Raw genomic sequence first — 25,048 nt, forward strand, 5'->3', positions numbered from 1 at the left:
TTCTGTTAATGTTATTGTCTTTTGACATTTTTTACAAATACAATAAACTGCTGAATGCACTCACTTGTATGTAATAAATTAAAGGATAAACTAGTTATAATATTGGTAAATGCAGGAAAAAGCATAAATGAACCACTCAGATCAAAAATAATTTTGTAATTTATTAAAATTCACACTGATAGTTATCTATTGTTAATTTTTTTTTATCTGAGATGTTTTTCAAAGTCGGATTTGTATCTTCGTGCTGTAAATAATCCTTGTCAAGGAAACACTGAGTTACTGTGATAAGAAAAGTAATGAAAAAAAGCATTGTGCATGAGAAACAAGAGATTTGATCATTTCATTTGCTGGTTGAAGTTTTCAGTAAATATCCTTATTATTTTAAGTATCCCTGCATGTCTTAATTTTCCTCCGATGAGACAGTCACGTTGTCAGTTTTAAACTCAAGCTGAAACTTTGAGGTGGTCACACAAGCCACTACACTTGCAGGCATTATCTCATCTGTGTATATTGACAGTTGAAACAGGAAGGTGAGACAGAATCCAGTCTTTCCATTGGCACGTCTGTTTGTTCAAAACAAAAGCATTTCCTTCCACATGACTCGTATTACTTCCGTCCTTTCATGATGTTTATGAAGACTTGGGTTTGTGTATGTGTGTTTTTTTTGTGCAGAAGTGTGAAATGCATTTCCAGCTCAAGTTGCCCCTGTGCTACAGTTCCTTTCCCTGACAGCAGGGGGTGATAGTGTTCTATGAAATATACTCTGTGGTCACTTTATTATCTTTATTATGTTCACCTGTAAAGTTCAATTGAGCCATAAATTCTAACTGTATGAGGATGATAGTTTTTAATTGACCCTATCAGAGAGATATCCATTTAAGTATATGTTTTTTAATGACATTTATAGTTTGTGGTGGAGTTGAACTTGAGGAGAATGAATAATAGAAACATATTCAATCTAAGCAGTCCTGCAGAGTAAAGATGCAACTGGGTGTCTATTGTGTTGTTGGTTTTAATATGTGTAGAGATTGGGACTTCGCTGACCCTCCCTTTTCCTCTGTGTCCTCTGCAGGAGGCGTTGGAGGCCTGTCAGACCAGGATCTCGAAGATGGAGCTTCAGCAGCAGCAGCAGCAGGTCGTCCAGTTGGAGGGGCTGGAAAATGCCACGGCCAGGACCCTCCTGGGAAAGCTTATCAATGTGCTGCTGGCCCTTATGGCCGTCCTTCTGGTCTTTGTCTCAACTGTGGCCAACTGTGTGGTCCCCCTGATGAAGACACGCTCGCGCTCCCTCTCCACCCTCCTCCTCATCCTCCTGCTGGCCTTCTTGTGGCGGAACTGGGACGCTCTCTCCGGGTACACACACCGAGCTCTGCAGCCACCGGGATGACCAGACCGACACCAGCACATGTTGCTTTGGTGATGTAACTGTAACCGCAGTCATGCAGGATGTTTGCAGAACGTGACTGCTGTCGGGGTAGCTGTGTGGCCGGGCACTGGAAATTCGGCTGAGCACTTTCGGACACGCCCTGGAAATCAAGACAAAGTGGAGGAAACAAAGAACTGTTGGGAACACTTGTGATTTTACCTTAGGATGGAAAAGACTGTTTACATTTTGAGATGAACTGCTGTGTTGTATCTCTCAGAGATAACAGCAACGTACTGTTTTTATCTTTAGCGTTTTAATCAATTATAATGTTATTATTTCTAATAATATTATTTTTTATTTTCTATGTTATTTTATTCAGTACCATGTAGCATTACACTCCTGTCACTCTACATGAAGGGGAGTTTAGTCAGGAAATACAGGGCTGGCGATTTGCTCCAAAAGACCCTTTTCAATTGTAGACAAGCAAATGTGATGATGTGGTTGAGATGAGGAAGAGAACTCTCTCCTCGCTGTGACCGGTCGATTTGAACCACGGCTGAAAACCTTCCAGGGAGCTGCTCCTTTCTTGCTGTGATGAAATTGACTGAACATGGCGTTTGGGTGTCATGATGACTAGAGACTGTTTTGAGCTTCCTCACATTTCTAATGACAAAGATGACATGCTTTTAATCGTTTCCTTTTCTCGAGTATAACAGGAAAAACTGTGTTGAATGGGGGATATAATAATGACTCATAAAGACAAAATGGAGTGAAGAGCTACGATGGGCTGCTCAAACTAGAGACAGCACAAACACAGAGAGAACATCTGGTTATTGTCAAGCATCTGCCATAATTGCAACATGTGTACAATGCTGCATGTTTTCATTATGAAAAACTGCGAAGGAACCATTTTTGCTTTTAAAAGCAATGGAAAAAAGGTCATAGTCTCAGTAAAATTAATTTGCCGGGGTAATTTCCTCACCCTCCGGCCATATTTAATGTGATCAGGATAGGGAAGAGAGACTACTGGTGCTTTTCCAGCTCCATCTCAGCTGGATCAGGAATGCTGCTGCTGCTGCTTCATATCCTCAGTGCAAGTCATCTCTACTGCCACGCCAGTCCAATGCACACTGCCTGTTTGTGATACTGTGCTTTTTAACACTCTCCTTGCATTTTATCTCTGTAGCCATCCTTCTTTTTCTACGTGCACACTTTGTTATGGTGTAACCACCCAGTGCCAAACCCTAGTTACCCCAGGGATGCCTGTGCACCCGGAGGGTCCGACCTGACAGGACGGAAGAAGCTGAGGTGGCTCAGCAGGTTTAGCTTTTAGTCAGATCTGCCATGAATGTCTCGCCTGGATGTCCAGAATGTATTGTTTTGGCAGACATAACTTTTGAGGAATATCGATGAGAGGATTCACAATCTGAAGATGAACTTGACTCCAGATCCTCGGGCGTGTGTTTGCACCTTTGCTTCCCTTGAGTACAGTTTCCTCGGCTCAGTGTCCACTCACTCTTTTCCTCGACGACTCAAGGACACGATGAGATGACCCGCCTCATTTAATATTCCCACCTGCATTTCATTGCTTTCCTAACAGATTAGCGTGATCATTTGAACTGTACAGCTGCACTTTAGCACACTGCTAGATAACACATGGGTCAGACTGAGGCCAGAGAAACCTTTGATTGAGGTGTCATCAGTAGGATAAGAAAAGTGGACTCAGGTCAGGATCACTGTCGTCCTTGTCTAAAGCTAGAACTCACTCAGAGGAACATCTTCTCAAAATGTTGTTCAAACCTAACTCCTCATGCAATTAAAACGGCAGGATGTGGATTTGTTCTCTGTCTTGATTTCTGCGTTGGGGGGAGCAGCAGACAAAGTTTAGTGACTTGACCTTGGCTTGACCTTGAAGTATCTTTTATGATGTAGGGTTGTGTGCTAAACCACTCTAGTGCCTTCTGATGTCCTTTTCTAAGTGTGGAATAAATAAAAGTGCATTCCTGACTAACTCATGAGCTTTAAGTTTTTATTCAACAGTTTAATTGATGCCCTCTTTATTGCCCTGTCTCCCTGTGAGGGTGTGGGTGTTAATCATTTCAATAATGAGGTGAAGACATGTTTTATGGTTCTGTTAAGGTTAGGGTCAAGTAGTAACTATAGAGTAAGTCTCCAGAAAATCAATGTAATGTCTTCTGAAGCAAGGGAGACATGACTGTGTGTTTTCCTGTGCTTATGTGAGGACCTTTTTAAGAATAGACCCTGGGGACATTTTGACCGGTCTTCACTTATTCAATGGGCTGTTTGAAGGATAAGACTTGGTTTAAAAGTTAGAATTAGGTAAGGGCTAGGCATTTAGTTTGGATGGTTAGGGTAAGGGTAAGGGAAATGTATTATGTCAAGTGTTTTTTCTAAGATATAAGTTTGTGTACGTGCACAATTTACATTCTTTGTCTTGTATCCCCTTGATGTGTTTTCCCCCAGTGGTTGAAACGTTGTGTTTTGTTTGAGTGAGTGGTCTGTCGTGAGGAAGCTGGGGGTCTGAACACAAGGAGGTGTCACTTCTTATCAGGAAGGAAACAGGTTGGGTGGAAGGCCCCTCTAACCGCAGCCTGTACTTCCAAAAGTCAGAGCGGGTCACCGGGGACATTCTTTTCATTATAAACACAGTAGAGACCATTTCCACCCCACTTACACACACACACACACACACACACCTAAACAACTACACACACACACAGCTTAATTCCGTTGACTGTCGTGTTTGATTGAGCAGCACCAAACCGCAGCGCGCAGTCACACCTCCCCAGTGATATCTGATGCTGACAGCTCTGACCCACACGGAGCCTTATCCCTGCAGGACCTCATGCACGCGCCCCCTCCTCTCCGCACCGCACGGCTGAGGCTCACGCACGCACCCACCATTGAGGCTGTCATTGTGTGGTGCAGTTGTGGGGTCACTTTATCAGTGCGATTTCCTCCTTTTCTGCGCTGCCATTTTCGATGCGCATGGCTGTATACCAAGGTAAACACGGCGTGCACTTATCTGCCTCGTAGTGAAAGCTGCAAGTGACTGGGATGGGAGAAGAGAGAGTGAGCGCGTCCCCAGAGGAGCGCACAGTAAATAGGCACAGGCGATTGCGCACGATTTAGCTTCAACTTTAATTAGTGCATGTATTCAGAGGATCGCTGGCAAACTGATTAATTCAGTGTCTGACACGTTCGTGGTCTTTTTCCTAATTTCAATTCAGAGTTGCGAGCATATGCGCGCACACTCTAACCAAAGACAAAAAAGAAAAAAACGCTCGCCATATTCGTGCATTTTTGAGTGGGGGGGGGGGCGCATGTGTTCCGCTTGAATATTTATGAGGTGTAGCTCGCGAGAAAGGCTCGTGTGTGTGTGTTGGAGGGATGAATGTGAATGTCAAAAACCGGAAAGTTGTGCTGATGTGCCCATCTGGTTGCACTTTCACGCTGCTTACCGAGCCGTGTGTGCCCAAAAGACGGAACCCTCCGGATCTGCAGAACTAATCTGAGCGAGCCGGGGGGACTGTGGAGCGCAGGAGGTGGGACCATGACCAACCATTAACCCCGAGATGAGCGGAACCACGCAGGGGCGGAGAGGCATCAACCGACCCCGTCTTGAAAGGAAAGAGTGCGGTCATTACGACCTCACATGGAACCACGAGTTCACGTTATAGCTGCATCACGTTCATGCGTAAATTAAGGGTAATGTAGGTACATGGTCAATATGACTGTTGTGGTTGGATGACAGCAGATTTAAAACAGAAACTAGAAAAGCAAACATTTAGGGAAAATCAGGAGTAAAAATGTAGTGAGTTGTGTCTAATGATCAAAACAGATCTCTTTGATAACAGCTGGCACAATAGAGGAGGAGATGCCACTCCCCAAAGTTGGTGCGCCTGTTCCCAGTTCGTCTGAGTAAACCCATGACATCTGTAGTAATGTAGAGTTGATATACTAAGAAAACGATAAATGCTTTTAAATCTATTCATTATAAAACATTAACTACTAAAACACAATTTATTTAAGTCTAAGTTACATCTGTGCAGGAATAACATTGTGCGTAAATTACGAGCAAATCATCTTAAACTATATTTTCCTTCGTTATTCTATTGTTCAAAGATCATAAAGATGTCAGTGGCTCAGCATTGTGGCTCAGTGCGCCTCAGGAGAGAGGCTGCTGAGCTGCACAGTGGGCAGAGGGGGACAGACAGAGGAGGCAGCCTGAAAAAGGAAGCACGACTCGCTTATCGCGTCATTCTGGGCTTAGGCGTTGAGCAGGAAACAGCCTTTCCTCTCGGATTGTCGCAGTAGGAACAAACACACATTTTTGTCTTTGCTCAATGCACCCCTCGGCACAGAACACGCGGAAGCCGGTCAGAAGGAAAAATGCCTCCTTCGATAGAGATAGCTGTTCTGCTCCTCGGCGTCCTGGCGCTGGAGACGCACCGGAGTGCCAGCGCGCTGCACATCCAACAGGCGTTCCCGACTCCAAACCACACCAATAACTTCGTGGTGGACCCGGTGTCCAGGAGGGTCTACCTGGCCACCGTCAACAGCGTCTACCAGCTGAACGGCAGCCTGAGCGTCGAGGTGGAGAAGAGGACCGGACCGGTGGAGGACAACCTGTTGTGCCATGCGCCACAGCTCCCCCAGGCTCCGTGCGAGCATCCCAAATCCCTCACCGACAACTTCAACAAGCTGCTGAAGCTGGACCGAGAGCAGGGGGTCGTGGTGGTGTGCGGGTCCGTGTACCAGGGCTTCTGTGAGCTCCGGAAAATGGGGAATATTTCCGAGATAGCGGTGGAGTTCCCACCCCAGGGCGAGAAGACCGTTTTCCCCAGCATGCTCAACATCGCCGCCAATCACCCCAACGCATCCACGGTGGGGCTCATCTTCAAGAGCCACGGGGGAAACACCCGGCTGCTGGTCGGGGCCACGTACACAGGGGCTGGTACCCAGTTTTTCCCCAAGAACCACAGCAAGGAGGACCTGCGCTTTGAAAACACACCGGAGATCGCCATCCGCTCCCTGAACATCAAGGACCTATCCAGACTTTTCACCTATGACATTAACCCCTCGGAGGACAACGTGTTCAAGATCAAGCAGGAGGTTAAAACCAAAAACAAGCTGAACTTCGTGCACGCCTTCATCCAGAAGTCTTACTCCTACATCGCCTTCAATAACGACGCGAAGCTGGGCCACAAGGAGAGCCAGCCCAACAGCATCCTCGCCAGAATATGCCTGGACACCGACAACTCCCGAAAGTCCTCCGGGCCGGAGAGCAAGAAGCTGACCGAGTCCTACATCCAGATGCCGCTGCAGTGTGGATATAACGGGAACATTTACAACCGGCTGCTGTCCGTGTACCCCGCGGAGATCCGCGCCGAGGACGCGCAGGACGCAGAGCCCTACCTGTTCGGAGTGTTTTCCAGACAGACCGACCGAAAGTCGGCTCTGTGCGCCTTCAAGTTGGCAGACATTGAGGAGGAGATCCGAAAGGGCCGAAGGAACTGCTCCAACTCTCCCAGCAGCGATGTTCAAGTGCTGGACAGCGTCATCCAGGGCTCCGGGGCAGCATGTATCCAGAAGGGAAACCTGTTGGTAAGAAGCATAAATCTGTTTTATATTCCTCAACCTAAGAAGTTTGTACAAGGACCATAAATCTGTTTTATATTCCTCAACGTATGAAGTTTGTACAAGGACCATAAATCTGTTTTAAGTTCGTCATCGTTTGAAGTTTGTACAAGGAGGATAGATCTTTTACAGTTAACATACAGAAATATAAAATAATTATAAGGAGCATTGATCTATTTTTTAAGTCAACATCTAGAAATAATTTTTGTAAAGTTAGTTTAAGGACCACAGATATATTTCATTATTATCAACAAATAGATGGATTACATTTGAAGTCCAAGATTTTGTGTTATCAGCTTCAATTTAACAGTAAAATAGGAATAAATTAATAAATTGAGAAAGTTCCACTTGACTGAAGTTTTCAATTAACAATCATCAGTATCTTGATGTAGCAGAACACATTACAACAAGTGAACAATAGACCATCAGAATCATCCCCCTGTAGCTTTATTATGTCATGTGTGCTTTGATTTCTTGTTACCTGCGGGCTCAATATAAATACACCAACACTGAAAGCCTGGAGATTTGAAAAAAAATATGAAGAGATTTGTTTATTTGTCGCCCTTTTTATATGCTCTGCTTCAACAAACCAGAGTCACAGTGGTTATTCAGCCAATAAACCTGCTTTGGGCTCTGATTTATTAAACCTGTGGCTCTCTCCAGCTGTTCAGGCTGTATGAAAGAAGCAAACCACACTCATGCATCCGCTCGACACTTTCCATTTGTGCTGGCGAGCAGTTGTCCTCCCTGCAGCCCCCGAGGCTCATGAGTTGGAGAGGGGATCTCTTATGTCACGAGTAGAGGTCATGATTGTTGGAATGGATGCTCCGGAGCCACATCAGAGGTTGTGGGAAGGGTGAGACTCCTCTCACATCCAGCAGCTCCCCCTCATATCAAATATGAAGAGAAGGAAGGGGTCAATAGTTTACAATGTTTTTTTTCTCATTTAAACCTCAGACATCTTTTCTTTCTTTTTTTTTTACTATTGAGTCTGTGCTGCAAATTACAATTCAGCCTCAGATTTATCACACTGGATAATACATAGCAACTTATATTGTCTTGTGTTTTACATGCTTTCCACTCGTACACACAACAAAACCTCCGTGCATTACCCGTACCACTTATCCTTTAACCCTCTGGAGTGTGCAGTCGTGCTGCGTGTGATCGAATCGCAGGATGGGTCTTGTTTGTTTTTTGGCTTCAATATAATGATCCTGAAATCAAAAGCATTTTAAAACAGCCAAAGAGGGTTAAGAGCCACGGGGGGTGGGGGAGGGGGGGGAGCTGGATCCAATCCCTGCTGACACAGGGCTAGAGGCGGGTTGCATCCTGGACAGGTCACCAGTGTATCACAGGGCCAACACACTGAGACAAGCATCCATTCACAATTACAAGTCTCAATTCAGCGTCTCCAATTAAACTAACCCCAAATCTGCATGACTGAGGGAGGCTGCCCTGAGGGAACCCACGCAGACATGGGATTCCAACCTTCTCGCCGTGAGGTGACCACTGCACCACTGTGGCACAAAACATCCCTCCTGAAATTTAGCACTCTCCACTGTATTTGTCCCCTCGGTTTTCCCTGGTCGGAGGTGGATAATGAAGGCAAGGGTGGCCCTCAGTAGAGCGCATAGCTCCGCCAAGGCCCACTGGTCCCATTAAATTCAATCAATTTGCACCAAATTTTACACACTCATGGGTATCAGTTCCCTTAATGTGTCTGCATTTTTTAAATCAATGAATTATTGCCTGTGAAAATGTAAAAAAACAAACTTCCTATCTCCCATGTTTCAGAAAGTGAAAAAAAAGTCCTCGATCTGCCCCCGGATCTGGATCTGCACCAAAACTTTATGAGTAACTTCCTGTTTTTTCGGAAAAAAATCTGTGCCGTGGTTTTTCAGTAATCTTGCTCACCAACAAACATACCAACCAATAAACAAACGGTCGGGGGTGAAAGCATAAACTCTTGGTTGCTTGCCCCAGTTTCATAGGAATGCAGTGAAATTCCCTCTTTTCATTGTGCTGGTTGGGACTGACAGAGCTGAGGTCAGAGGCGCCTGTCCTGTGCCACTGTGCCGTCAGGTCACAAAGTCGCCCTCCTGCATGGCACTTGTTGTCTGTGGCTCCGGGGGCCGCTCCTCCCGTGACCTGCTTACTGAATTCTATCTCAGTTGGCCCACAGGCCTTCCTACCGCAGACAAATACTCAGTTCAAAGCGGTTTAGAGTAGATTTCTCTGGTTCTCACTGCAGTACAACCTACTTACCCCTAAACAGAATGAGTTAGACTTTCTTTGGTACGGCATTTTTCTCGCCGTGACCACCGATATGTGATGTTTTTTGTGCTCCACAATCCAGGGGGCGAGCGCTGAGGTAAAGCCAGACACAATTTATGATAAGAGAGACGAGGCCGCGAGCGGAAGGGCCCGTGGGAAACGACTCTACAAATATCCACTGAGCTTAATTCTTCTCCTTTTTTCCCCCCGCCTGCCTCTTTGTGCTCTAAAATATTCTGAGAATTCCCTATAGATCCATGTGCTCATCCACGCGTGCCACTAATGTTTTATCATTGCCTGCCGAGGATTTGACAAAAGCAGAGTCTTATGAGTGTTGAAGACCCTTGTAAGCCCTTTTCAAGTATTCACTGAGATGTCTAAAAAGTGATTTAGAAGAATGAGCAGCACCGTTGTGATAGCTGTTATCAGTTCTTGTTTTCCACTTCACTTTCATCGCACAGCGCTCTTTTTGTGCTTTGTTCTCGCCTGTTTTCTAATCTTCATGGCGTGCTTCTCTATGAAAGCTGAAGAGGACTGATCTCTCTCTCTCTCTCTCTCTCTCTCTCTCTCTCTCTCTCTCTCTCTCTCTCTTTCTCTCTCTCTCTCTGGTCACGTTACAGTTGCAGCCCGAGCAGCTGGACTGCGGCGCGGCCCACCTGCAGCACCCACTGGCCCTACGGAGGCCCCTGAGGTCCATTCCCCTGTATGAATACCCGGGCCTGAGCTCAGTCTCGGTGGACAATGTACACGACCACACGGTGGTTTTCCTGGGAACCGGTAATGGACGACTTCGTAAGGTGAGACACAGGTCTACACACACGCAAACACACACACACACACACACACACACACACATAATGGGTCAATGCAGAACAGAGTTAATATTGTTACTGTGATCGAGCCCTGCAGCATGGAAAAAGCTATAATAGTAACGGTTATGACGTTGTGCCGCTCTGATGTGGCGGCTGAGACTTTCAATAAACCAAACTCAGGTGTGCGATGAAACACTCGGAGCCCCGGCAGGACAAGGGGGAACGTCTGCTTTCCCCTGATTGGCTCTCAGCACCGTCATCACCCAGCCCCCCCGGCTCAGTTCATCCATGACCCATCAGTGAGCCATCTATAATCATGCGGTCCAACGTTCCTCGGGTTTGGTTATTGTTTGAGGAATCACCAGGAAGCTGTTTAACGAGATCCGTATGAGCCGGTCCTTGTGTTGGTCTGCGACCTCAAACATCTGCAGTCGGTCCGTCTTGTGAAAACCTTCCCCGGTCTAATTAACAGCATTCCTTAATTTTCTTTCTCAGCCACATTCCTTGTCACCCCCGACTGGGCCTGGTAGGCAGCGGTCTGCCTGCGAGCGCCACAAGCTTCTTCTCAGCTGTCTGTGGGAACAACATAAACTTGGACAGCTTTCTGGCCCTATTGTGTTGCCCTGTCCCTTTAACGATATTAAAACCATTCTGCTACAGGGTGTTTTGCTTCGTGCTGCTCAAAGACCTTCTTGTTTTCCTTCTCCCTGATGAAGGTCCTGCATTTTCCCCAGCTGAGCGCTACAGTAATTGTATAAAATGGTTTATACCCAATGCACAAGGGTCGGGACGTTGTGAGCCGCAGTGTGCTTGTGTGCGTCTGTTCCCCTGATTGCAGGTCTCACAGTGTTTTTAGGTGCGTGACTCTGTCTGTGGGCCAGTGCAAGTGGCTCAGTGATTTCACGTGTTTACTCAGATGAATGCAGACCCTGTGATTAAGGGCTATATGTGTGTTCACTCCGCATGTGTTGCAGCCTTGTTATATAGGCAGCAGGGTATTTCTGTGACCTTGGGCAACAACATGAACTGGGCTTTTTAACTTTATGTGCCTTTCTTTGTTTGTGAGTGTATGTATGTATCTCTGTGTGTGTGTGGTTGTGTGTGTGTGTGTGTGTGTGTCTGTGGGTGTGCATGCCCCGAGGATAGAGCTGTTACAGAGGTTAATGGTGCTGTTAGTGTGTGTAATGTGATTCTGACTGTGACTTTGGCTCAGGCTGAACACGGGGGAACAGTGGTCGAGATTAAGTTAGGCCTCTTTCACTGTCTTTCAGAGGGCCCTCAGTGAAGTAATTTGTAATTACATGCATTTTTTAATGAAGTCTCCCCCTCCCCATTACAGCTGACTTCCATTTTCTGCCTCTCGCAGCGTCCGCCTTTATCTCACTCGCTCTTGTCCAATTTGACTCCCTCAGACAGCCCCCCCCCCCCCCCCCCCGGCTCCTCGGTTCATTGCCTCCTTGCCTGCTCGTCTTTCCTAAGCCTCAAATATAAGAGAAAAGACCCTTTAATTCGTATCGCAAACAAACACACTTCATCTCTTTATCTCTCTTGTTCTCTCCCTCCCGCCCCACCTCCATCTGTCTTTATTCTCTCTCCTTAACACACAGGTACACACTCACTCAATCACTCACTCACACACACACACAGGCACGCGTGGAGAATGAGCGCACAGCAGCTGAGCACTCCTCGGTTGAATAGGGGCTTTCATCTGCAGACAGATAGACAGGGAATGAAGTCAGAGTGACCTGCCAGTGCAGCAGGTGCTTCATTGGTTGACCTGGTGGCCGACGGCCCCACTTCTCTCCTCTTCTCCTGCTCACATTCAGCTCCCGTCCAGGTGTGTGGGCTGCTGTTTACTCACTCCTCACTGTGACTCTCTGCTCATGTGTTTGCAGTCGCCGGGGTGAGGGGTGAAGACATAGCACAGCTGCTTGCTATCTCCAAGGGAGGAGAAGAGTGTGTGTGTGTGTGTGTGTGGACGGTTGGGTGGTGTTAGACAAAAAGGACAGCACTATTTGGAAGCTGAGATAATGCCTCTCAACACAAGCCAATGGTTTACTAAGCTTATAACTGCTCTTGTTTAACAGTAACTAGCACGTCTAAGTGGGTGGTGATAGTTTTGTCCTCTATGTGTGTGTGTGTGTGTGTGTTTGTGTGACAGTGTGACAGTGTGTTTGTGTGTTCAGCGGATGGAAGAGTCACATAGCCTGTGCTTGTCGCCAGATGCTGGTCAGTTTGCCAGTTCCTGCAGGATGTCTCTGCTGAAGAGGGACCCGACAATGCTCCGAAATAAGAGCTTTCACTGTCTGCGTGACAGGAAGTCTCACTCAGTACTGTTTGTTTTTCTATGCAGCTTTGTGTGTGTGTGTTTGTGCATACGTGACAACATGCCACCCCTTTTATTATCTTGAGCTGTTGGAAGGCCGGTTTGTAGATAAATCACTGCTTGGGGGGGAGCTAGATTAGGCACATCGCTTGAACAAAGGACAAAAAAATACTTTGAATTTAAAGTTTATAATGCACTCAGATAATAAACTAAATCTGACGGATCTATTCTTCATTAAGAACCATGAATTATCTCTTGGAAATAGGTGAAAATGGTGAAAAATCGAACTCCTTATCCCGATCACCATCAAAAAGTTGAATGGGTTCTCCCCTGACACCTTCCACCAAGTTTCATGGAAATCCGTTGAGCTTTTTTGTGTAACCTTGCTCAAAAACTAAAATCTGGTGGAGGTAATGAGTTTTGGTCCCGTCTCGTGTGTCTCAGTCTGGTGTAGAGGAGCTCCGGTGTGAGAGATTATATTTATCTCATAACACATCAGTTGTTCACAGCAGTCGTCTCAAACCTTCGAGGAGTGATTATGATGTGACAGTTGCTGGCGTGAATCCCCCGCCGAACCAAGGTGGAGGAGGTGAACTGAATATCTGATCTGATGACGTGTGGCTAAGCGAGACATCTGCCCCGTGAATCTGCTGTGACCGAACGCACAAAAACACGACTGTGCTACATTGAGCAAGTCTCAATATTTGGCAAATTCTGTGCGAGTGTGAAGCAAGCGGCTGCTCAGTCGACTTTTCCTTGTACAGATTTTTCCCTTAGAACGTATTTGTTTTGCATCTGCTTCCAATTCTGCAACTCCAACCTCTGTCCTCTGCTCTGATGTCTGTGCTCCACAGCTGACCCTCCTGGCGAACATGACCTTGGCCAATCAGTGGACGCTGAAGCTGCCGGCCGGCGAAGCCGTCCATCACATCATGACCTTCGACCCCAACGACAGGAACTTTCTATATCTCATGACCTCTCACCACGTAAGAATGTGGCTGAAGACCAGGCTCCAGTTTCGTGCTGCTGGTTCTACCCACCTTTGATTTATTCATGGCGGCCTAAAGGAGCGATCACACCTCATTTCACATTCCTCCTCCATTTAGCTGAACACAGGCCTTCAGTGCTGCTGTTCTCAACCAGCGTGTCTATAGCAGTCATGCTCCTGACAGGATGTGGCTGCACCTGATGGTCGGTTGCCTGTAGTGAAGCCGAGAACTGATGGTCTGTTGTGCTCACTGATAAGATGAAGCTCTTTTCAGACACTGACGTGGCAACCGCCAGGATCCATCGCGTGTCGTGTTACAACACACACTGCTATTATACATAACACTTACAGTGAAGTTATTATCTGCAACATATGCATTGAATCAAAACACATTTTTGATCCCGTTTGTGATAAACTGCTTTCCTTTAAATGTAATAATTTTCTCTTAGTTAAATTTCTTTATCAGCTCAATCCGCCTGCCTATGTTTACATACAATTAGAGTTTGTTGGCTAAACCATAAACAGTTCCATCAGGAGAAAGTCCGGCTTTAGAAATGAAATAAACTTAACGGCATTCACAAGATGAGAAGAGACAGGGAGGAGAACAGATCTAAAGTTTGACATCAACCACACGATTGGTGGCTTAAGATCATGGCAAATTCTGATTGGACGACCAAAAACATCCAAGAATCAGCTGATTACCCAAGGCGGGGAGAGTGAGGGAGAATTGTGAACGAACCGGAAGTTTCCTATACACCAGGAGCTGCCTACAGATTTCTGGGACACGTAGTATTAAAGTGCACTTGCAGATACCAAGTGTGTCACCAAATCAGCCAGGACTGAAACTGTATGTGTTAAATAATATATTGTTACGCCCCCACCACTAACATCACCTATTTTTAGCAGGTTATAAATACTTAAGAGGCCCAACTGGTTTAAAACACACTTTAAAGTATTGTATATATAAATATATGTGTGTTTATTTGTAGAGTGGAGGCTGGTGTATATTCAGATAATGACTGACAGTGTGAAATATCATATAAGGAGAGGTTATCGTTTTTGACAAATATACTACATTTACAAATACTTAGGGTTAGGGTTAGGCTTACAACTGCATTAGAGCGTGTTATACTTTTATTGGTTATAAACGATGAATGTGTGATTCTCAGACATGTGTAGGATCAGAACTAATGTCAGAAAAGGATGATTAGGTTTTCCAGATCTTAGGATGACATCTTTAATTTGCTTGTTTAAAAAAAATGTATAGTCCAAAACCTCAAATACTCTATTTGAAATGACATACGATTCAACGTCTCTGTATTTGAGAAGCTGCAACTAGTTTTAAAAGAAAGAATGTAAAAACGTGATGACTGTTCAGGTCGGTTCTTTAGGCGCTCGCTCTGAGCTCATGGTTTGATGTGATGTTGAGTTTTAAACTGTTTGCATTCTGTCTGTGTGCCGTGGTGAGCAGATGCTGAGGGTGAAAGTGGCTGATTGTGACCAGTGGAAGAGCTGCAGCGGCTGTTTGGGAGCAAGCGACGCCCACTGTGGTTGGTGTACTTTGGAGAACAGGTATAAACACACAAAGGCACACACAGACATACACACACAAACACACACACACACACACACACACACCGTTTTTGTCTCCCTATCTCCATATATCCAATTAGCCGTCTTCCTCGGACGTGTTCTCTGTCCCTCTCCTCCTCTCTTCTGCTGCCAGTAAAACGTAATTCAATCAAACGATCATACGTTTGTGCATCACACACATGCCATATGCTTTTGGACGTAATCTGCAGAGATAATGCGAACATGTTTGCTGCCTTTATTGCCTGCGTTCGAGCGGCTGGGGCCTTTTATACATGAATGATTGACTTAAGTTATTGCTCGTTGTGTGGCAGTAAGAGATCAGACCGATGGCAGAATAACAGGATTCAAGCTTGTCGTTTTGATGCTTTTTAGTGTTTGAATCGGTGAAACCACAGAGGCTGGTTTGCTGGTATTCATTATCTTCATTCTCGATTTCAAAATTTGTTGCCTGGCTGAATGAGTCTTGGCAGCATCAGGGTGTATTTTGGGGTTTGGAAGGCTGCTCTTGGACCGAAATCAAATGATTTGCTTTTCATTAGGCCTCAGACTGGGGGAGTCACATCATTGTTTTGGAGCAGTCTCTCGGTTCTTTGGTAGTTTGGGGCGGGAGTGACAGGCTGGGAGCATCCGGCCAGTAGTGACTTGGCTGAAGTGTTACAGCGAGCAGGCGAGAGAGCGTGCTGTGATTAATGTGGCTCTGTCAGGACTGGCTCTGACGCTCCGTGTTCGCTGGCTTTCAGGGAGAATATGTGTGGTGATGAGCTGTTTGTTTGTGTGTTGTTTTGTCTGCGTGCGCATGTGTGTGTGTGTGTGTGTGTGAGAGAGAGAGAGAGAGAGATGGTCGGTTGCTTGGTGATTAAAGCAGATCAGACAAGATAGTGAATTTTGTGATGAGTTGTGCTGCAGCTCTGGAGGCTCTGGCACTGCCAGCGGCCATTCAGAGCTGGAAGAGTGGAACTGATGAGAGTTGTGTGTTTTTGTGTCTCCGTGTGTGTGTGTGTGTTAGTGTGAGTGAGTTTGGTCAGACTGTGTCACTGTCATCTCCCTGTCTCTTCTCCTTATTTATCTTCCTGTCGTTTCCTTACCCCCTCTCTCGCTTCACTGCGTTTTCTGTACCCTCGTGATTCCCTCTCTGTCTTTGGCTCCTTCTTCTCTCCCCTGCCTTGCACTTGTATATTCCAGTAGTTTTCTGAATTTAGTTGTCCCTTTCTCAAACTCCCTCGCTGCCTCCCTGCTCCTCGAATGCTCTTCCCCTAGTGCCCTTGTGCTCCTCTCTATCCCTCTACAAAGGAGCGTTGATTGTGATGATGGCAGTGGGAGGGCGAGTGCACACTGGCTCTTTTGACAAGGAAATGTCAAAGTGTGTAAGTCAGAGTGTGTGCGGCATTATCTGGCTCCTGAAGGCCAGGGAGCTGATGTCATGGGTGTGTATTTGTGTGTTTGATGCACTGTTTGGCCAGTCATGTCGGCCGCTGGGCTGGCGCTGTGGCCTCAGAGCCCAGGGGGGGATCAAGGAGGTCGATGTGTGGGGGTGGATGGTCTCCTCCCTCACCCCTCTGCATGATACAACTGAGAAGAGGGAGGGGAAAAGGACCACTAGAGAACTATCTGCAAATCTGTGAAGCCCCTACTGTCTCTGTGGGTGTCTGCTCGATTTTATGCATGGCTCTGACGTTTCTCAGCATGTCTGCATTTAGAGTGAGACATGAAAACATGTCTGGTCGCTTTGTGGAGTCTGCATTGTTGTCTGAAAAAAGAGAGAGCTACTTCCCTCTGCCAGAGATAAAACTGAGTCCTTGATCGCTCTTCGTGCCGGAGCTGGTTTAATCTGGCACATGTCACAAGAAAGCACTTTATTTTATCTTTATTTGAATCAAATTATGCATCATGTGCAGCTTTTGCTATTCACAAATTATCATGCCTAGCCGCGTGTGCTTTTCTCACAGTGACTCTGTGTGTGTCTGTGTAGTCTGTGTGTGTGTGTGTGTGTACGACGTGTGGTTCGGAGCTCATATGTTCTCCTGGTGTTAACAGTCTTGCCGGCTTCGCAACTTATCTGACGTACAAACACTCAGGAGGTGATGAGTTTTCTCGGGTCATATTTTATCTGCATATATTAACTCTGTTTAGTTCAAGGAGTTGCTGAAAAAGCTTTTAAAGTCATTGTGCCGCTGAGCCGCAGGTGCAGAGTGTATTTGTGTTAAAATAAATTATGTGAATGTATGAGTCCACTGCCGTGCTTGATCATAATGTGGCACATTAAGAACAATTACACTTGGTGCATTTGCGGGCCAGTTGTTTGCTGTAGATGTTGATCTACACATCTTTTTTTCTTTTGCCGTCGTCAGAGGAAGCTTACTGGATGCCATCTTCAGTTTGTACCAACTTGCATTTGTTAGGTTTTCAGCAATTAAAGATAAAATCTGGAGTTTACTGGATAATATAAATATATTCTTCAACATGGAAAACAAGGAAGACACCTTGGAGCCAGGGAGGAGGTTGTGTTTTACTCCACGATTTCAAAATGAAATGCAGATGTATCTGCAAACACATACACATGTTTGATCTCAAAGATAGAGATGGTTTTATTGGAGATGAACATGAGCATCAAATTTGTGGCAATTCAGGTTTTGATTTTGTTGATTTAAAATGATTTAACTTTTACAAAGTTCACCACAACGTGTTCAGGTCTACAGGACTTAGATATAAGGTTACTTCCTCAGGGCGGATTTGTTTTTTTTCACACCTCTGTTTGAAAGCGAGATTGTGTTAACAGATTAACATTTAACCTAAAAGAATAAGCATGTTGAGAGGAGTGAAAAATCCTTATGATGTGTGTTTTTATTTCCCCAATGCTTTTTAGTTTTTAGTATTGCAGGACATCACAAACAACGACGCCACCCTGTTCCTTCCCATAACTCAAAACAGCAGGAGGGGAAATATGGAAGTTAAACATATTACAACACTGGCACTCATACAAATGCATGATTGACTAAGAGAGGGAAATGATGTATTGAATTTAAAGTGGACAGGATGTGTGTAGGTTTAAGTTTTGGGTCTTTTTAAAGGAGGTTAAAGCAACTTTACTTCCTACAATACTATATTACTCTCCGAAACAGTATGATGTCCTTTGCTATAACTTGACTTTACTCTCTTACTAGTTACTTTGGAGCTTTCTGTTCATCATGGTTGAGTTACCATTAGCATGCTAACTTTAGCTTCACAGCACAAAGTGTCATGGCCCATGGGTCATCAACAGAAAGTTGGACTAGATGATATGATGTCGATGTTGTGTGAGAGTTTACGAAAATGACGAGGGTTTGTTCTCTGTGGACCGTGAACGTCTTTATAAACTTTGGTGCCAATCCATCTAAAAGTTGTGACTTTCAGTCTGAAAAAAAAAACAAAACAGGATCATTTTGGAAACTGCACTGAAACCCATGCATCATACTGACAGCAGCATCAAAACAATTCCATGAAACACCCAGCTACACTCTAAACATCTCTCAGGATGAAAATCAAATCAATACCTTCACGAACAGCATAATTTCGGCGCATTAGACTGTTTATCCTTGGACCCACTGTTGTGTGACCGTTGAGTTTGCTGAGAATGTGCTCAGAGTTTATGAGTTTGTTTTTGTGTCGAGGGGATTTTTTTTGTGGCCTGCAGCGCAGCCTCTCAGTTCTATTTTTAGCTCAGCAGCTGACCCCACGGCCCCTCTCAGTCCTTCTGTGCCAACGGGACAGAGAATCTGTACGTTCACTCATTTCGGACACAAACACTAACGCACGCAGGCCGACAGACACATGCTGTATTTTAGAACAACTGTGACAGTGTGAAGGGGAAGTGGGATGTGCCAAACTCATTATGTGGCATGTTGGACTGCTGGTTAGTGAGGCCTCTTTGGTTTTGTCCTCCCTCTGAGGTCACTTTGTCCTTCCAGTGCTGCGATGCAGAGGACCAGAGGTCTGTGCCAACAGCCGGCAAAGTTCGTCAGTGAAGCAGACGTCAGAATGTGAAGCCACCTTGCTCGTGGAATGACCTTTCACTATTCTGCCTTTCCTACATATTTATTATACACACAGAAAGGCACAGACACAAACACACGCTGTATGGTTTATGCATGTCGACACATACAAATACGCATTCACAGAGACACAATAGGTCCACACACCTAAAAGAAGGTTTGTTTTATTCAACTCTTTGTAACATGCCCCTGATCCTAGCGCCTGCGGGATGGGTTGCCATAGCAATGCGTGTGACCTAGAGTCAAGTAGTCTCTAGTGCTGAGCCAGACAAACTGACAGCCGAGGTCTGAGTGTGACATTAGGAGACCAGAGTACCTCATAAATCTGGGGGAAGCAGACCATGAAACCCAACGGTGAGAATTTGTCAAGTCCTAAAATGAAACGAAAACACAAACGTACCCGCTCTCCTCACCAAGGATAAAGGGTTGACCTTCAAACTCTGAGTTCCCATACCAGCATTGAAGTCCGGTGCCTGATTGGGTCTTGATTGCCAGCTTCAGCTATTGAAAGGACTTAATATATAGTTATTAATATGATGTGGCAAAGTCATAATGATGGATGCTTAGTTTTCAGCCTTAGCCAAGTTTTCTTTCCATGTTAAACCAGGAAATGTGCCAATGGTCATTAACTCCTGTCGTCTTACCATGACAGTCAGTGTACTAGTGCCGTGGCCGTGCTGATGGTAGCTTTCTAGAACTGTAAAAGTGACATGCAGTAATCAAGACTTGCTGCTACACTCAGTCCACAAAACCCCAAACCCAAAGAGCTGTTCACCTGTTTATACAAAGCTTGGTGAAGCTTGACTCAGTTTTCAGAACCCCGAACTTGAATAAACTGTTGTCATGATTGACAACGTCACTTATGTTGCTGAGTCGCGGCCACACCAGAGGACTTGTCGCCTGTTAATTTCAAGATTCTTATATTAAATGTAGCATATCGATACTGCATTTCCTTGGGACCTCAACAACACACATGCCAAGTAGGATAAGACCAACAGTTCTTGATGCATGCGTTCCACATACAGACAAGATACTTCACATTGCAGATATAGTGAGGAAATCCTACCAAACGTGTCTTTGTGCTGTAATCTAACCTCGTCCCAGATAGCTTTGAGATGATCTGATAAATATACCCAGAACATGACTCTTAAACTTTCCCTCTGTTACTCTCTGTCCAGATGTACCATCCAGAAGGAGTGTGCTCAAGGGCTGCTGGCGCGCACTTGGATCAGCATGGGTGAGGGCCCTCAGCAATGTCCTTCCATGACCCTCACACCTCCGGAGATCAGCATCTCTGCAGATATCAAGGTACTTTCAGGTCCCTTCATATCACAACCTCAAATACACATGACTGCTGCTGTGATCAGTGGGGGCAGTGTGCTGTATTTAAAGATGCAGAAACGGGATGTCTCATGACCACCACCACCACTACTATTATTATACACCCTATTATTATTACCCTGCTGATAAAGTCATGCAAATACTGTTTGCTGTTGCAGCTGCCTCCACTACCCAACTCCTGAAGAGTATGTTCCTGCTTTTTGGTAGAGTTGACTGAATATTTACACTTATACTCCCGAGCTAATGAGCGGTAACAATAAATCAGAAACCTGCATCAACATTATTTTGCTAACACTAGGTATCAAATAAAAGCCAGAGACTATATTGGATCAAGTCAGTCTGTCAGTCTCACACTGGGTCTGGGGTTCTGCAGCTGTCTGTAGCCGCTACAGACACCTTCATCGGGCGGACAGGACGACTGATGATTTTACTCCGGTAGAGCAGCATGAATAGCGAGAAGTGCTCACTCTGCAGTTTCTTCTGGGGACGTTTCAGTCCCCAGTGGCTGACAGACTCAGATACTGGCCTATGAAAAAAGTGGATTAGGCAACACATACAGGAAATGCTTGTGGTTGTGTATTTATGGTCTATGATTTATGGTCTATGACTTAGGAACAAACAAAATTTGAAGGACAGTCATTACTTCAATTTCAATTGCAAAAGCACAATATGAATATGTTATTATTAATACGATCAGGAACATGAATTACCACAGCCGACCTAATGTGAGTAAATGTGGCAGAAATAAAAAAGTGTGAAGAGCAACACTTGTCAAAATCCACCATTTCATCTGCTTCACCTTCACCTTTTACAGTGTGAATTTTTCAATGTAGAGAAACTGTCAAATGCAAGTTGCTGTGCATTCACTGGCTCCTCCAAGGTCCCGTTTCATTGAGTTGTGAAGTCACTCCAGCTTCATTGTGCTTATGTGCTTTGAAGTCAGAATGGGAAAAAACATAGATGCTGTAAATAACATGTGTTGTATTTTTATGTCTACAGCAATCAAACAATAACTCGACACCTCTTTTTTCAATATTTGCATAATATCAAAAATAATCAGTTGTGACAGGCATATAAATATTTCTTTTAAAGATCATAAAAAGTCTGGTGATGGGCGCTTGTGAAAGATAGATGTGCAGTTTAGTGGTGACAAAATGTAACATTTGACATTAAAGCAACTATTTAGAGCTGATTGTAAAAACTTGAAGACGTTAGCAACGTGTGATAATCTGCAGGAAGTACTTCTCTCCTGTCTGCATCCTGTTTTTAACTGATGGTGTCTGATCATGAATCTGGATCGTTCCAGTCACTTTAACCCTAATGTCCTGGCTGTGCGCGTCTCATGTTGTGTGTCCACGGTGCACGTGTGTTTAAATACGTGTCTCATAAACTCTGAAGAGAATCAACAACACTAAGTAAACGTCAGTTCTGTTCAGGTCCTAAAGCAGCGGTGGTTATAACTATGCAGCGACGGGACATCGCTAAAAAGTGAATGTAGCGAAAAACATGAACCGATGCATCGATGCAGAGTCGACCACGTGTGCATCGCGATTCAATGGAAAAACAATAAATTTTCTCACGTCTAGCATCAACCCTGGACTATAATGTATTTTGGAAGGAATGGCTACAGGGTAGATTAGAACCTTATGTAAAAAATCAAAGACAAGGATCACAACGTATCCCTTTAGGCATCCAGGCAGGTTTAATAACTCTCCAGAGTACAATAGAATTTATTCATGGTGTAAAGTTGTTGAAATTGAGAACGAGTTTTGTTTCTTGTTTTATGGCTCTGTCTACCTTTACTTTACGTTTTTACAAAAATGTCCTGTTTTAACTTATTTATGTAAATTTCTTCTGGTTTGTTGATCGTGAAAAACTTTGTGCTTGAGTTTGTGCTTCAGAAAGTGAAGTTGGCAGAGAAAGCAGTTTATTTGTTTAAGACTGAGCTGATAAAGAATAAAGTTTTAAATGTAATGGAAAGTTTCACCACTGCAACCGTGTTTTTCTTGGTGTGACACACATAAAGCCGATAATAACATATGAGGTGTTGTTTTGGATAATTTCTTCCAGTCAGTGCATTGTGTAACAGAGGCATAATAACAGCCCAGTGCAGTCTGACCCTTGGAATATATTTGACCTTTAATTACAGCTCGTGATGAGACGAGGCTGAGAGACGACAGGTCATTAATTGGTTCATTAATTGCGGATAGTTGCCTGTTATGTAGGTCATTGTGGCTGCTCTGTAATAGATCCAGCAGCTGCCCGATCCACAGGCATCCTCTGGAGTCGCAGGAAGCTCGGCTCAAGGTTGTCTCCCCAAACAGGAAGCAGCAGGCAGGAAGTCAGGGCTTTGGCCAGGAAATGATCAAATCCTCCGAACAATGGAGCAGATTTTTTAGGACTTGTTAGCACACGTTACCGGCCGCCCCGGCTTGTAGCCGCTGAGCCTCAGAACATGTCATCACTTTTTTTTTTCCTCTGTGCCACCCAACACCTCTCTCTCCTCCTCCATCCTCTCTTTTTTTTCTCACATTGAAATAATTTAAGCCGAAATGTCAGTGTGGTGTTATGTTTCTCATTATACGTCTGTCATCCTTCATCACATAGCCACATTTAGATGTGAGTGTAGCACTGGGCCATCTGTTTCTTCATTACACGTTAGCTTTTTCTATCTCTCTGCAAAAACTCCCGAACAAACTTTAGGAAAACGCCAGCACAATTTCCCCTCCACCGAAGACCAACTGTACATACGCTGGATGTAAATACACGTGTGGGCATGGGGAACTGACTTTGTGATTAATTTCCATTGAGATATAAAAGATCAGCAGTTACTTATATTTATATTTATATTTATGCTCCTATTATAACTTTTCCCAACGTAGGATGTCGGCATCCTGATAAATGGGAGCGTTCCGGATCTGGTGGGCTCCCGGGTGGAGTGTGAATATGGGCCGGGCATTTCGACAGCTGCCACGCTGCACCTGGACTCCGGCCCCGCTCAGATCCAGACTTGTCCCCTGCTCCCTCGAGAAAACTACCAACCCATCCTGCCGGGCACAGGTGAGACTGCAAACGAGCATGTATTTGCAGTATTGCCTGCTCCTATTTTACAGTTACAGCATGTGATTATTCTAGTATATAAGATGTTGAGCGTTATTGCAACAAATGCAATTTCCCCTTTTTGTCTTTCAAAACGCAGCCGAATCTCGCGATCTGCTTCGGGTTATGAAAGTGATACCGACTCGACTGCTTGACATACGCAGCTTTGTTTACATGCCTTTGTTCCTGCAGATCATTTGACTGTTTCTGTGGCGATAAAAGTGAATGGCACATCTGTGGTATCTGGGAGCTTCATCATCTATGACTGCGAGAGGACTGGAGCCATACACCCCAAGATGGCGTGAGTCACACATCCAGCGTCCACGCTGTTTATCTCAAACTCTCGATGTGTTCCCTGTTTGTGATGCGTGGCCTACTCAGAGCCTCGTTCTGATCCCTTACTTTCAAATTAATTCACTAAGTTGATGAAAATGAAATACATACACACTAAACTTCTTTTTCAAGTACTGCATGGTCCCTCAGATATATCTTGTGATCCTTTGAAGGGCCTTGACCCCTATTTTAGGAGCCACTGGACTTAACTATCATATTGTATACAACTACTTCCGAGACCTTGAGCCACTGGCTATTTATTCAAATCTTCCCTAATGAGACCTAAATACCAATAAACTAAGATTATAGCGGTCCCTCAACATTGGGCTTTGGCAAGCTGTGGTATAATTTTCAGCCAAATGTCATCTTAAATCTCTGTGGCGTTGTACATGAGCACAAACCACTGGAAGGTGAAAGACAATAAAGCTTCTCCACTCTGTTTGTCTCGGAGGCCTTTGTCCCTAAAGTCTTCGTCTTGTGTTTTTCCCCCCCGCTTCCTCTTTAGGCCTCCGTCGGTAAATACTGGCGACACATCCTCTCAGAGGGTTTATCTTGTGTTTGGTTTGCTCAGGAATTCCCAGCGCAGGATCACATTTTGGATTGATATGCTGTAAACATTAAGCCAAAGGAAATTGGATATGTTTGTCTGGCTGGTCATCTTGATGTGAGCTTTTTGTGAAGGACTACGACTTGTATGGCCCGGTCACAAAAAGGCTTTTCTCATGCCTGGAGGGGAACCAGCTGGCCTCCCTCTGCAGCATGTTGGACCGTGTCAGAGGATCCACCATATCTGATGGGCTTAGGCTTAGAGGAACATAAGCATATGTGCGTCTGTATGTGTGTGTGCGTGTGTGTGTGTGTGTGTGTGTGTGTGTGTGTGTGTGTGTGTGATGAGATTGAAACACTGTGGGTGTGGTCCTTTGTTCGGTTGTTGAGGTGCGAACACAGCAGTTGCAGGTACATGTGTGCAAGACTGCATCCAATATGTGCACACGGCCCCGGTGCTCGGCGAGGTCCGGGAGTGTGAAATTAGATGGTGGTTTGTCGAAGGTGATAATGAGCAAAGTGCCATTCTCACAGGATGAGCAATGGGCTGCAAACTGCGGCGCTGCTGTACTCTATCCGATTTTAGTCACTTCAAGCTGCTTTTTTAATAATCCCTGAAGAAAGTCCTATGAGCCACATCCCCTCGACGAAACCAGATAGTGGAGTCTCTTTGTTTTTCTG

General features: G+C 45.0%; 2 protein-coding genes across 6 annotated transcripts in view; both read left to right on the forward strand.

The window, feature by feature from the left end:
- tmcc1a (transmembrane and coiled-coil domain family 1a) overlaps positions 1-3,377 on the forward strand; it is a 41,761-nt gene extending 38,384 nt beyond the window's left edge. For all 5 annotated transcript variants that reach the window (XM_062392135.1, XM_062392137.1, XM_062392136.1 and 2 more), the window contains one exon: positions 1,073-3,377. In XM_062392135.1, coding sequence (XP_062248119.1) covers positions 1,073-1,387 — 315 coding nt within the window. In that variant the 3' untranslated portion in view covers positions 1,388-3,377. The remainder of the gene's footprint in view (positions 1-1,072) is intronic.
- A 2,251-nt stretch (positions 3,378-5,628) lies between these two features.
- Positions 5,629-25,048, forward strand: part of plxnd1 (plexin D1) — a 61,612-nt gene continuing 42,192 nt past the window's right edge. Inside the window, exons 1-7 of the mRNA XM_062392719.1 lie at positions 5,629-6,994; positions 9,922-10,098; positions 13,294-13,425; positions 14,899-14,999; positions 20,227-20,356; positions 23,272-23,449; positions 23,681-23,789. Coding sequence (XP_062248703.1) covers positions 5,780-6,994; positions 9,922-10,098; positions 13,294-13,425; positions 14,899-14,999; positions 20,227-20,356; positions 23,272-23,449; positions 23,681-23,789 — 2,042 coding nt within the window. The 5' untranslated portion in view covers positions 5,629-5,779. The remainder of the gene's footprint in view (positions 6,995-9,921; positions 10,099-13,293; positions 13,426-14,898; positions 15,000-20,226; positions 20,357-23,271; positions 23,450-23,680; positions 23,790-25,048) is intronic.

The sequence above is a fragment of the Platichthys flesus genome, chromosome 7, assembly GCF_949316205.1.
Source record: "Platichthys flesus chromosome 7, fPlaFle2.1, whole genome shotgun sequence".
NCBI lineage: Eukaryota > Metazoa > Chordata > Actinopteri > Pleuronectiformes > Pleuronectidae > Platichthys > Platichthys flesus.